This window comes from Cimex lectularius, unplaced genomic scaffold, assembly GCF_000648675.2.
Source record: "Cimex lectularius strain Harlan isolate CLEC.00 unplaced genomic scaffold, Clec_2.1 scaffold58, whole genome shotgun sequence".
Lineage (NCBI taxonomy): Eukaryota > Metazoa > Arthropoda > Insecta > Hemiptera > Cimicidae > Cimex > Cimex lectularius.
The window spans coordinates 1602409-1615488 of record NW_019392696.1 but is presented as its reverse complement, the minus strand read 5'-3'; the positions used below and the strand labels follow the sequence as shown (position 1 = coordinate 1615488).

At 32.3% G+C, this 13080-nt stretch overlaps 1 protein-coding gene across 1 annotated transcript in view; it reads left to right on the top strand.

Moving 5' to 3' along the window:
• Positions 1-9946, top strand: part of LOC106670646 (adenylate cyclase type 3) — a 152776-nt gene extending 142830 nt beyond the window's left edge. The window contains exons 10-20 of the mRNA XM_014401162.2: positions 9-170; positions 240-327; positions 5083-5199; positions 5263-5504; positions 5575-5650; positions 5708-5933; positions 8286-8368; positions 8428-8526; positions 8598-8721; positions 8791-8915; positions 8973-9946. Coding sequence (XP_014256648.1) covers positions 9-170; positions 240-327; positions 5083-5199; positions 5263-5504; positions 5575-5650; positions 5708-5933; positions 8286-8368; positions 8428-8526; positions 8598-8721; positions 8791-8915; positions 8973-9194 — 1564 coding nt within the window. The 3' untranslated portion in view covers positions 9195-9946. The remainder of the gene's footprint in view (positions 1-8; positions 171-239; positions 328-5082; positions 5200-5262; positions 5505-5574; positions 5651-5707; positions 5934-8285; positions 8369-8427; positions 8527-8597; positions 8722-8790; positions 8916-8972) is intronic.
• The last annotated feature ends 3134 nt before the right edge of the window (positions 9947-13080 follow it).

Sequence of the window (13080 nt, the reverse complement as noted above, 5' to 3'; positions counted from 1 at the left end):
TTTTCCAGATCCGTCGTCAATCACATTCACTGCATCACGCTTCGCTTCAGGGACCAGCAGAAGGAGGAAAGCTACAAGAACAACGCCGAAAGCTTCAGCAGTATAGCGCTTGTCGGATGCCCGTTGGCGATAATCACCATCGGCCTCGCAAGGACAATTGTTCTACCTAGGTAAAACGTTTTGTAAAAATTTATCCGTTGTTGTTTTTCTAACACCACAAAAATTTTCTTTGCTTTCAGCGATATTAGAAGTCTAATTATTTACGGCAATACAGCCTGGATTCTTCTCTTTTTAACCGTTTTTGCTATAGCTGATCCATTCCCAAGGGTAAGTTCTTGAATTGCAATTTATACTAAATCATTAAATTATTTCATTATTAGCATAATTCATATTATATGCCTTTAGCAAACCAATAATATAAGAAAATAACACCTCACTCAAGAATGTCAAATGTCACTTAAGCGGGGAACACACTTACCCGATGCAAATCCTAAGTTCATTTTTCCATAAGAGTGTACTATGATTACCCCAACGCTATCCTACTCTACGCTACGCGATCCCTACTGTCCAGATTTTCGACGGGTAGCATCTAGTACAGTCGAACCCAAAAGAACCGTACACTCATATTTTTATTTCAAATTATATGTATTATTGTCGTTATGTTAATCACAACTTACTTATTTTAATATAAACCAAATTAAGCAAGATCAAAAATTCATTAGTTTTTATTTTTAAAAATTAATTTTAACGGTTTGGCAGAAAATTTATTAAAACACCGGATTAACTATGTAAAACAATTAAATTTACCTAACAATTTATTTCATAATTGTGCTCTTAAAATTTAAGTAACAATTTATTTCATGGTTTGCTCATAAAATTATTCCATTTTCGTCGAATAGCGTTAGAACAGGATACTCATATTTTTTTTTAGTTTATGTCAAACTAGGTATATGTAATTTTGTTGTTGTATTAATTACAACACTCTTATTTTAATATAAACCAAATTAAACAAAAAATTCATGAGTTTTTATAAAAATTATTTAATTATGATGGTTAGACAGAAAATTTACCAAAACACCGGAATAACTTTATTTAAAACTTTTCAATTAATTAAAGTTTTGGTTGAGATAAAAAATTCAGTGTCACAATCGAGATTCGAACCCACGACCTTCGGCTAAATACGCCTCTGCTCTATCACTTGAGCTATCGTGACTTCGATCCACACGGACCCCTCCTTTTTGCCATTTTTCAAATGTCGTGTAATCTATTTGATTCTCGGCGACAAATGAAATGGCCATAGAGAGGTTTAGTGAAGTATATTTCATTTTGCTTATTTCATTTTATTAGGTTTCGTGGTCCGCTTGACCAAATATAAATGCTTTTCAGTTAATTATTGTGTCACTGATTTTTTATCTCAACCAAAACCTTAATTTATTGAAAAGAACGTATTTGGTCAAGCGGACCACGAAACCCAATTTATTCAAAACAATTAAAGTTAACAATTTATTACATGGTTTGGCTCAAAATAATACGTTAAGAAGAACAAAAGAGGCGTTGCGATTGCGATACTGATTTGTGATACACGCTGTACGACTGTACGTGGCGTGCGCTTGACGTCGCCATGGCCCTACCAAAGGCGTTGGGTAGCATCGGGTAAGAGTGTTTCCCGCTTTAATTGTTCTTTGTTTTAATTTACTTTTGACAAAACTAACTATAGAAAAATGCAAGGAATCGTCAGTAACGATCGTATATATGCTCATATGAATATATCCATAACAATGTTTATAAATCCCAGGCCTTGAAGATAATTTCAATAAAGATCGAAACGTTGGCACGACAAAGAAAATGTTTTTCTAAAGCGTACGTCACCCCAGGCCGCATACCACGATCTCCGAATTATCATCGCCTAACCGTCACCACATATTGGTAGTTTATTTTCTCTTGGCCATCCTCATTTTCTTTTGTCAAACTAATGGGATAGTTGTTATCTTCACTATTTTAACCATTGCACACCTGGGGGGGTTAAAATGTAACTATATTTACAAACACACCAAATGGGCTTTCATGCTACTCAAAATATTAACCTGATCTATATTTTGCTGGTCTCAGAGTACAGATGAACTGCCATCCACCTGTACAACTAAGTAGGGGGGTATACATTCATATAAGGTATCCTATGAAACAGTGTGTACAATTTAACAGCATTTGACACAGCCCGTTGTCTCACCAGCCTACCACACTCCACATATCCATTATATTAATTAATATAACTTTGACGGGCCTGCTACGGTCAACCTATTCAATATTGTGGATTAGGAAATGGCAACCATCCAACTTAAGGAAGTCTCCAAAGGATACCAACATCACCAAATCATTACATATATTTAAGTTTTAAAAATAAATTACAAAAAGTAAAAAAAAGAATTTGTAGGAAAATACAATGAGGTTCATAATGTAAGAGTATAGAATCTAATTTTGTTTAAAAAAAAGAAGGAAAAACAACATTATTTGAATTTTATCAATTCAATATGTACACAAAAATTATGTGAGGGCACTTGCCTTGTACACCCACACCTTCAAAACTGTAACATGTCACAACACCCATTTACCGTCTGCCTTACACTCGCCTAAATTTTATTAATTGACACTCCGCAACCCACAAAAAAAAAGGAAAAACACTCAGCTTGGCACTGTAAGTGTTTTTTCTGAGGTGGAGGAGATATTGTAAGGGTGCAAAATTGATATACAAACGACCCTGGTGGGGACCTTCTTCCACGGGATATAAGAAAAAGCGGGGAGAAGGGCATTGTGTGACTGGACACGAGCGAGTCGACAACGGTGAGCCAAATCCTTTATTTTTCTGTAAATTCCTAAATCCTTGTTCCTTCAGGGAGTGTGCCCGCTCCTTCTTTTAATTAAACGTATTTGTAAATTGTATTTCTTTAAAAATTGATCTAAAGTTGAAATTGTGTTGTTGTTTTTTCTTAAGAGGAATTTTTTGTTTTTTTGTTAACAAAACTTTTTTTAGTTTGTTTCTATCACACGGGATTTTTTGTAAACATAGCCTTTTATCAGATTTCATAAGGTTAAATTATGCATTTTTATTTTACGTGTGTGGTTGGATATTTTCCTTTTCCCGGTTCGTGTTTTCCTTTTGGAAAAAACTTAGAATTGTTCAGTCGGGGACTGACGGTCCATTGAGTCGACTAACAATATATATAATTAAGCGTTTCCCGCACACTTCTGGATATTTCTCGATAGATTCGTCCATTCAAAAATAACCACTCACGCTAATAAATACTTTATTCTGGAAAGTTCCCCGGCATTACAACAGAAGTGCCGTTGATTCTTCTCTCATATTACACCACCAATATGTTTGTCCATATTCAGTCAAAGCTACACTCATGGATTTGTAAACACTTACGCCAATAAATACATTCATACAAATAAAAAGGTAAAGGACCACAAGTGATGGGATATATGCGACGATTCGCATTTATCTATCTTAAATATGCAATAAGCTCATCTTTGTAATCATTGTTATACCTCAGAACCTTTGACATGTCGTGGGGGCGCTAGATGTTAGCATTCTTCCAAAATATGCTTCAGTGTTACAATTGCGCCATATAGGGCGTATTTCCTGGGTGTCTTTCCGATGAGGAGGGGGCGTTCGTCAGGCGAGTTTGGTCTATTCTCGATCGTGTGCGAAGCAAAAACCCAATGTGTTAACTACAAACGAAAAAATATATATACTTTTTCAGAGAAGATCTGATAATTACATGTTTACACAACATACAAATTTCACACAAGTTCATTGAGTGTTATACCATATTTCAAAAATAATTTAATAACCGTGAAGTATGTGAAGAAACAAATTGTAGCAATCTTTAAGTTGTTCGATGTAACAAACAAAAATACTTTAGCCTCAGCCATTAATTTCTAAATAAAATTTTGCATTCTTCTCTAAATTATTAATTGAACATGGTGTTAAGGAAGCGAACATACTGAGCAGAAAATGTTTGGTTTATGTACATCAATTGTTAATAAATATCAAAAATGCATGCAACTAATATCCCGACTGTCAGTTATTTTTATGCCCATACAATCAGGCTATTTTTGACATTAAAAAGTAATAAAATATCATCATCAAGTAATGAAGTAAGAAAGATAATATCTCTAGTTAGGTATATACGACAAGCAGACTTGAGGGTGTAGTTTCTATATATAAAATCATTTTTTTAAATTTTAATTCGTTTGAAAAAAATCTGCAAAACAAACACACCAGCATGTATTAGGTATATGTCAAGAAATAAGAAGTCTTTAAAAAGTACAGTCACAAAGATAATTATTGTGAACGATATTTATTTAGAAATCGTGAGATGCGGTCTTGTGTGATGTAGGTTTCAGAAAAACATTTTCTTTATCGTGTCAACGTTTCGATCTTTATTGAGATGATTTTCAGGGCCTGGGATTTAAAAACATTGTTTATATATTACAATTACATTTTGGATGTGGAAAAGTGAATTTATACAAATATCTGAAACCTACATCACACCAGACCGCATCTCACGATTTCTAAATAAATATCGATTAACGGTCACTAATCACCACACATTGTGAACGATGATAATGAATCTGAGATGTGATAAACTTGCATTCGGTCTGCCATAGAGCGTACTACCATATTTTCCATACCGGTTTTAGTCAGGTGTCATAGATTAATTCCCCATGAGGTTTAAATTTGGCGAGTATGTCTGATCTTTCATTCCCGACCCTATCAAAATGGACTGGTATAAAATACTCTTGCATAAGAAAAATAATAATTTTCGTGATTGAGTACCATGAATATCTCCTGTTCTATTTTTAATTTTTTTAAGTGTACTGTGACATGATAATAGCCAGTTTTGATCATATTAAACGTTGAACTCATTACAGACTTCAACATAATAATTCGATTAAGCTATTTTTAAGATGTCCGTTCACATAATTGCAACAATTAAAAATCTCGTAGTTATTAAAGATTTACTTACAAACAGATTTTGTTAACAAATTTTGTTGAACTTTACTGTGTTTTGTTTCCAGTTCTTTCCTAAAGCAGTAGTGTTATTGAGTAAAAAATCAAATCAGTCCATGCTCGGACGGAGTATTCTGGCGGTGAGCTGTATTGTTCTCCTTGGACTGGGTCATATAACAGACATGGTATTTATATATTTTCACGTTTTCATATATAAGACATCTTTTTCATTGCATATGTCATTTTAGTTTACATGCAACCCGCCATACATAAGCAAAGAAGCCAACTGTACGCAGCTAATCTTCAGTGAAGAATGCCTCTATCCTAGTTACTATCTTCATATGATGGTGCTAGTTTTAATAGCTGCAATTCTTCCAGTCCAGCCACTCATCGTTATCAAAATCAACATTCTACTTATTTTAGTTTGCATAGCTCTTTTGGTGCACTTTTTTGTAGTGTCTAGGCCTCTATTTAGGAAAGATGACCTTAGGTAATTTTCCAACCTTTTCGTTGAAATATGCATTTATATGTTTATTAGTAAACATAGTTTTACATTTCAGTTATTTTCCTGCGGACTTAGCTACTCGAATCATGCTCGTAATGGTCTCTTGGGGATTAATGTCACTGGCCAAAGTGGTTAGTAATAAATAAAACCGCCAGTAATATAACATTTCATTGAATTGAATTTTACAGATGGAATTCGGCTCAAGAGTTTTGTTCCTATGGAAGAGTGAAGCAGAAGAACAGAGAGAAATGGCAAGTGACATCAGGAGGAGGAACGAGGCGCTTGTCTACAACATCCTACCTCCACATGTGGCAGCGCACTTCCTGGGCAACAAAAAACGGCAGCATGAAGAACTCTACTCACAAAGTTACTCCGAAGTTGGAGTGCTTTTTGCATCTATGCCAAATTTCTCTGGTACTAAATAACTCGATATAAATTTGTACATACAAACACACACTTCAGAATGTCAGAGTTAAATTGAGATATTTCTTGTGGAAGTTTGTGGGTGGCGAATTTTTAATTATGACGTTTCTACTCATTCGGGTTATATATTCTAAGCTCACTGATTTTATCTACCTGAAGCACAAAATCAGCAAAGTTAAATAGACTAGGATGATCGCAAAACTTCAAGGCAAGAGTAACCTAATTTACTAAAAATACATAAAAAATATTTAGGTGTACACAAGTCATCAATAATATTTTTTATTATCTCACTTTATTTAATAAAGGGTGATTTGCTATGAGATGCAAAAGAATTGGGCTATAGTACACTGTTAATGAAACAGAATGCCAAAAACGAGTTTTCTAACTTTTGATACGATTTTTCAATTTTTTTACGGAAAAATCGATTTTTCACAGAGTCTAAACTGCTTCATTTAGTTGTGCGTGGTAGGATTGCTGCAGTCTTTTTTCATGGAGTGTAGTAGATCATGCTCTAAAAACATGTTTGTCGTGGAAATATCAATGTTTTAAACTATGGGGAAGATTTAGTATTGATGATTTTTTAATACGTAAAAACGGAATACTAAAAGTTGAAATTCAAAAAAATTGCCTTTTTTGGTAAAATAAAAAATAAACTCTAAAACCAATCGGTTCATACCTTACGAATTTCAATATTCTACTGCAGCAAGCGTCTCACGCTTCTAGCAAGTTTTTCATTGTCACATCAAAATTTAACAAACTTGGTAGATTTGCATTTACATTACATTATACTTCTTTGCTGTAGTAGGACTGACAGTCTAAAAAGATTTTTTCAGAGAAACAATATTCCCTTGGCTTCAAAAACTAGGATTGTACCGATCCTACAAGACATACCATTAGAAAGATTATTCAATGAAGCAATTTTCATAAAGTTGATCAAAATCTATGCTGTTTTGTCATTGCATAGAAAATTTTTTAAATAATTCTTCAATTCTTAAATGTTAGAGGTATATGCAACGAAATGGCTATCAGTTAGACTTAAAAGGTTCATGAGAAGATTCATTCTATAGAAAATTTAACCTTTTTTGTCGGTTGACCAGGCGGGATTTTGTAAGAGACATATTTGTTGGACAAGGGGGTTTGTCTATATTCATATGATGTTATGGTATTTTGTGTAACGGGAAGCGATGAGCGTTTTGACAAAACGAATTTAGAGGTAGGTATGTAGAGTAAGATTTGATAGGAAGTACGGAACATTGGTGATCTTTCAGAGAATTTTTGACGGCAGTGGTTCCATTCTTTTGGAATTGGAGTGTTTGATAGAGCTCTATTCCGTAGGTACAAATAGCCCGGGATACTGTCTTGTAAATTAACATTCGTTAGTGAAAGTTTTGATCCTTTGTCTAGTCCTTTGTACGTATAAGAAGTACGTATTGTTTATTAAATTCCTGTCTGGGGGGGGTCGATGACAATATTTGACCGAAAAACATGACTAGATAATTTATCTATGTATGCAGTAGGTATAGAGTTGGAAGGTTAAAGTAGAGGGTTGGAAATGAACGACGCAGAGTAAAAGTTGTGTGGATACGTTTATTTTATTTAGTTTTTATTCTCCATCTTTTGATCCATGGATGGATATGGTTTAAATGGGCATGTATGTAGGTGACGATTGAAGAAGGAGCAAACGACGATGCCCCTAGCGACAGAAAAAGGAAGAAGAGACAGACGTACAGTTCTGACGTACTTTTATTATTCAATTAATTAAAAAGTATTAAAACAGTCTCGTGGTTTCTTTACTTCCACATGTATATCAGATGCCTGTATGTTTGGGTTTTGATGCGAGATAAGTGTATCGTCTGCGAACGTAAGAAGGAATGGGTAACGATTTTGAGAGAAAACAGCAGTGTACATAGGAGAGGACCTAGGATGCTTCCTTGTGGTACTCCAGGCCCGAAATTTCACATACATTTTAAAAAGACAAAAAGTTTTCTAAAAATGAAATAAGTAACGGAGGAAATTACTATTTCTAGCAAAATTTCATTTTTTTCTGAGAAATTAAATATCTGTCTTCTTGGCGGAGTTTGTTATAAATCTGTTTTTGAGGAAGTATACCCTACCTATCATATACTATCACTTTTATCATCTCAAAGCAAGCCATCTTGTATTAATCACAGTCTATATTTAAGAACCAAAATAAAATAAAAAATATATTTTCTGTAAATCTTTCTGTTTACACGATTGTACGAAGACAAATGCGCCATCTCACAGACTCACTACTGTGTCTTTCAAATTTATTTTTATTTATAAGGTAGAACTTATCTTATATCCAGTCTTTGTTATTTTTAGATTTCTATTCTGAAGAATCGGTGAACAATCAGGGTCTGGAGTGTTTGCGATTTTTGAATGAGGTCATTTCAGATTTTGACGCAGTAAGTTTAAGCTTTACTTTCCAAGTAGGCAAAATAGTAATAATTGTTCTTGTTAACAGCTCCTGGAGCTTCAAAAGTTTCAAGATGTCATAAAGATTAAAACAATTGGCTCGACATACATGGCAGCAAGTGGTTTGAATCCCTCAACGACGACAGTAGTAAGTTGGTTTCCTATAAAATGTGTTAAAAATGGTAAAACTTCTTAACATTTAATTATTTCACAAAACAGAAGGATGATTCTATCACTGGGAAGTGGTCTCACCTTGCCCTTCTTGTTGAATTTGCTTTTGAACTGAAAAAGGCACTACAGTGTATCAATGAGCAGAGCTTTAATCACTTTGTTCTTAAAATGGGTAAGAATATTGAAAATTGAAAAGACAAAGATATACGCTTACAATTTATTAATATTTCGTCAAATTTAGGTATCAACCATGGGCCTATAACTGCAGGTGTGATTGGTGCTAGGAAGCCCCATTATGATATTTGGGGCAACACCGTCAACGTTGCATCCAGAATGGAAAGTACTGGAAAAGCCGGTTACATACAGGTAAACAATAAACAAACAAGTTCACACATACAAAGTTGTAATAAATGCGATTTTCAGGTGACAGAAGAAACCAGTGAAATCCTACGCAACTTCGGCTATGTCTTCGAACAGAGGGGCCTCGTTGCGGTGAAAGGCAAAGGCCAACTGATGACCTACTACCTCGTGGGCAAAGGCACTGACATTGTGCTCAATACTGTCCAGCCGTCTGTAGTGGGCACAGAACTGCCTGAAATTGCTGAAGAGACTGAGCCAAATGACCAAGCAGCACTCTTGTCCTAAGGACCGTAAGAGCTTTGCTATAAAGGCGTTTTTCTTTCCTTTGAGGACCGGCCTCATTTTCAAAAAGATGAAAAAGCTCTGTTGAGCTCTTTTTTTTCCTTTTGTATATAGTGTCGTAGAGTCAAACTTTATGTCAGGGGTATTTTGAAAACAAATAAGCAATATTAACTCACTTTTATATTTATTATTTAGTGTAGAACTATTTATTTATCATGTTTTCATAAATAAGAGGCCTAAAATATTACTTATATACATAAAAATGGTTAGAATGAACAATTATTTTTGTATTTTTATTTGGTTTTCTATTTAGGTGCTGTTTTTCATTCAGTCTAAATTTTTATTTTTTATATTTAGACTTTGCAACTGTGAACAGGTTCATAAAGTTACAGTGGTAGATGACCTTTTAAATAGCAATTACACTTTGTCGTAATATTCATCACAAGTAATTATTTTAAAAATAAACCGAACAATAATTTCAATTTTCTATTTCTGTTGTGTAATTTGTCATGTTTAGCCACAACCGCAGTTTGTAAGTCAATATGAGAGAGATTTTTCTAACAAAAGCTTCAACCAAAATTAATTTTTCAAAACGAAAATGCACTGTCAGTAGTATGAGGAGTGCGTTTTGTTCGACAAATTATGTTTATTTCTGATTGTTTTTAACACTTGTTAAAATGCTAATAGGAGATACATAAAAAAAACCATTGGTCAAGCATTTAACATTATTATTTTTTTTGTTATCGTATAATACGTTACACTCGTATTTAAAAAAAAACAGATAACGCAAATAAATCTAAAAAGTTACATGCAAAATTCGAAATTTATTTTATTTTGAAATAAAAGTTTTGACTTTTTATACTGATAATAAACTTATCACTAGCTCAAATATTCAATTCGTTTCATTCATCAGGTCATACCTGTATAATTAGTTTAAAAATCATCAATGCGTACAAAAGTAAAATTGTGAAAAGTGATGATCGCGAAGTAACGAACTTGCAGGATTGACATTAATCATCATATTCTGCCTTGTCTGGCTCGGATGATCCGATGTAATCTGGCTATAACGGAAACGCCTCTTTAATTAAAAAATAAAATAATAATAATAATAATACAATCATGGAAGTATGCAAAGTTTATTATATTAAATCGATTTTGGATTATATTATTGTTGATTATTGCCATCGTAATTATTAATATCATTCTAGTCATATTTTTGTGCTTATTTGTTTTTAAAAAGTCCTTCGATTACATTTAATGTCGATAACTGTGAAGAAATGTGAGCATATATTTTCTCGGCAAGCACGTATAAAATGTGCTGGTCGTTTATTTTTTTTAAGTGTGATTTTTTTGATAAAGTTACATTGCTATGGTGCATGTTACCAATTGTTGAAATTTAAAATATAATAAAAGGGTATTACGATAATTGCGGAAATATAAAAGACAACATTCTTTTATTTGTTATAACGTTAATGGTGGTGAGGACGGGTACTGTAAATATCAAAGAAAACGTTCTCAATGTGCACTGTTCAATTGTACCAGGCTTTCAGTTTGAACGAAAGTCAAATTTTATTTGATGTCTACACTAATTGCAGTATTTCAGCTTTTCGTGTGACATATTCATTACATGCAAATAATGGGTTTGTTGTTCGCAATCATCTGGGTTATTGAAAACACTTCTGTACATAATCTATCAGAACTTTCATATCAATTTATATTTACTAATTTAAATTTAAAAAAGAACACACATTTTTCTTCTTTGTACAGCTGTAGATTTATTGCGTTTTTTTCTTTGACTTGCGGTAAAGCATAACATATTAAAAATAAGTGAAACAACGAATAGAAATTCGAGCATTTTCGGTAGCCCAGATGTTTCATAGATTAGTTGTAATTACTAACGTGCCAAAAGAAATTTTTATACTTATTGTTAGGACATTTTTTATTTGTACTTAAATATTTCTCTCTGTGTGTATCTAGTCTTGACATTATATGTGTTAATTTATTTTCACCTTTTTTTTAACGTTTTTTCGAATTAAAATTAAAAGCATTATACAAGTTGATGGGGGATATAACAATCAGGTCATTGCTAAATATGATTGGGATATCTTTCCAAATACTCCACGGTTTTAAATGACACTTCTGATTAACATAATAGTATATTGTTAAAGAAAAAATTAAGCATGTATTTTCATAATGTACTTATCACAGAACTACTAGGTTTGTAAAAATTGTGTCTGCAATTTTTATAATAAAGAAAAGATAAATTTATATAATAAATGTGGAAAAAGGTGACTAGTTTTCTCAATAGTTGTATGGCGTGTTAAAATGTGTTAATATGTAACTATCAATGATGGCATAAAAGGGTCTATTTTAAAGGTTTTCTCTAAAAAGTAAATAAGAATCAAAGGGTAAAAAAAAGGTGTGAAATGAATTCTCGGATACTATTTAATTGTCAAATAAACCCTGTTTAACAAAAAGATAACAGAAATGTACGCTTGCTATTTTTTCCTTTGCAACTTGATATAATGATAAAATTCTAAAAGTGAAAGCATAGATAATTTATAATTTGTGAGAGTATGTAGATAATGTACCCCTGTATAACGGAATCCTATTAGCAGTATTTAAAAAAATGTAAATTATAGACATATTGTAATAGAACCAACCACAGAAAAGAATGCTGTTAGTGTTATATTTAGAATATGCACACTATTAGACAAATATAAATGGTAATATTAAAAAGAAATCTTTTACCCCATTGACAATCAAAATGAGAATTGGAACAAATGGTCGTTGATTCTGAATTCCTTGCGATAAAAGGAATTAACTAAAATATTATTTGAGACCAAAATAGTTATTGTTTTCTATTGTATAAGGTGTCATAGAAAATAATTATGTACTAGTCATGTGATTGTAAAGTGTGTTATCCAATTTTCCACGAACCTATTTGTAATTCTGTTAACCTTCTAGCCATTTTTAATCCATGTTGTAAGATGTAAAGTTACCATAATTTATACAATTCTGTTCGACCTTGTTACTATTTTTGTAAATACGGTTGTACTCAACTTCGTAATTTATTATTGTTTATGATATTTTTTTATACTATGCATATATATAGTTTATATTTTACTGTTGATATTACTACAAACTGAGAAAGTTAAGGTTCTAATGTAAAAGCCCTGGTGCTCTTTTTTCTAGTAAAATGTTTCTGTAAATCTACATTTTTATTTTTTCCTGCATTGAACAGATAAAGTAAATAAAGTAAGACTGAGAATGGCACAACACAAACACACAACTCTTCAACTTTTGTATTTTTTTACAAGAAAAAAACACAACCTACTATGAAAGAACTATTATTAATAACTTGAAACAAAACTAATATGAAAATATAACCAAAAGTCAAAATCTTTGTTATATGACTTCTTATTATTCAAATAATGATTACACATACTGGCGTTACAATAAAGTTGTTTACCGTTTTTATCATACTCTTATTGAGGTAAAATTCAACTAATGAAATTAAATGATAATAAATGCCAGTTATCAGAGTATGAATAGTATTACTGTTAAGATTTGGAGCATGAAATTAACTAGATTCCACCAAATTTACTGAGAGGGACTTTTATATTTTAAAAAAATAGTGAGAGGGGAGCATGATTTGTTTAATAGTAAATTTTTTTTATGTTTCATGGCTTTTCATCTTCTCTTAAATATATAAAATAAATGTACTACCTCACATATTCTAAGCCAAGGCACGTTTTGACAACATAAAAATTACAAGCCATCTCTTAGGTTTAATCAGTTCCATTTGGATCTGATCTGTTAAATAATGTTCATGTTCATGATTTATTATTTTCAAAGTTAAATAATAAACGTTTTAAATGCCAAGGAG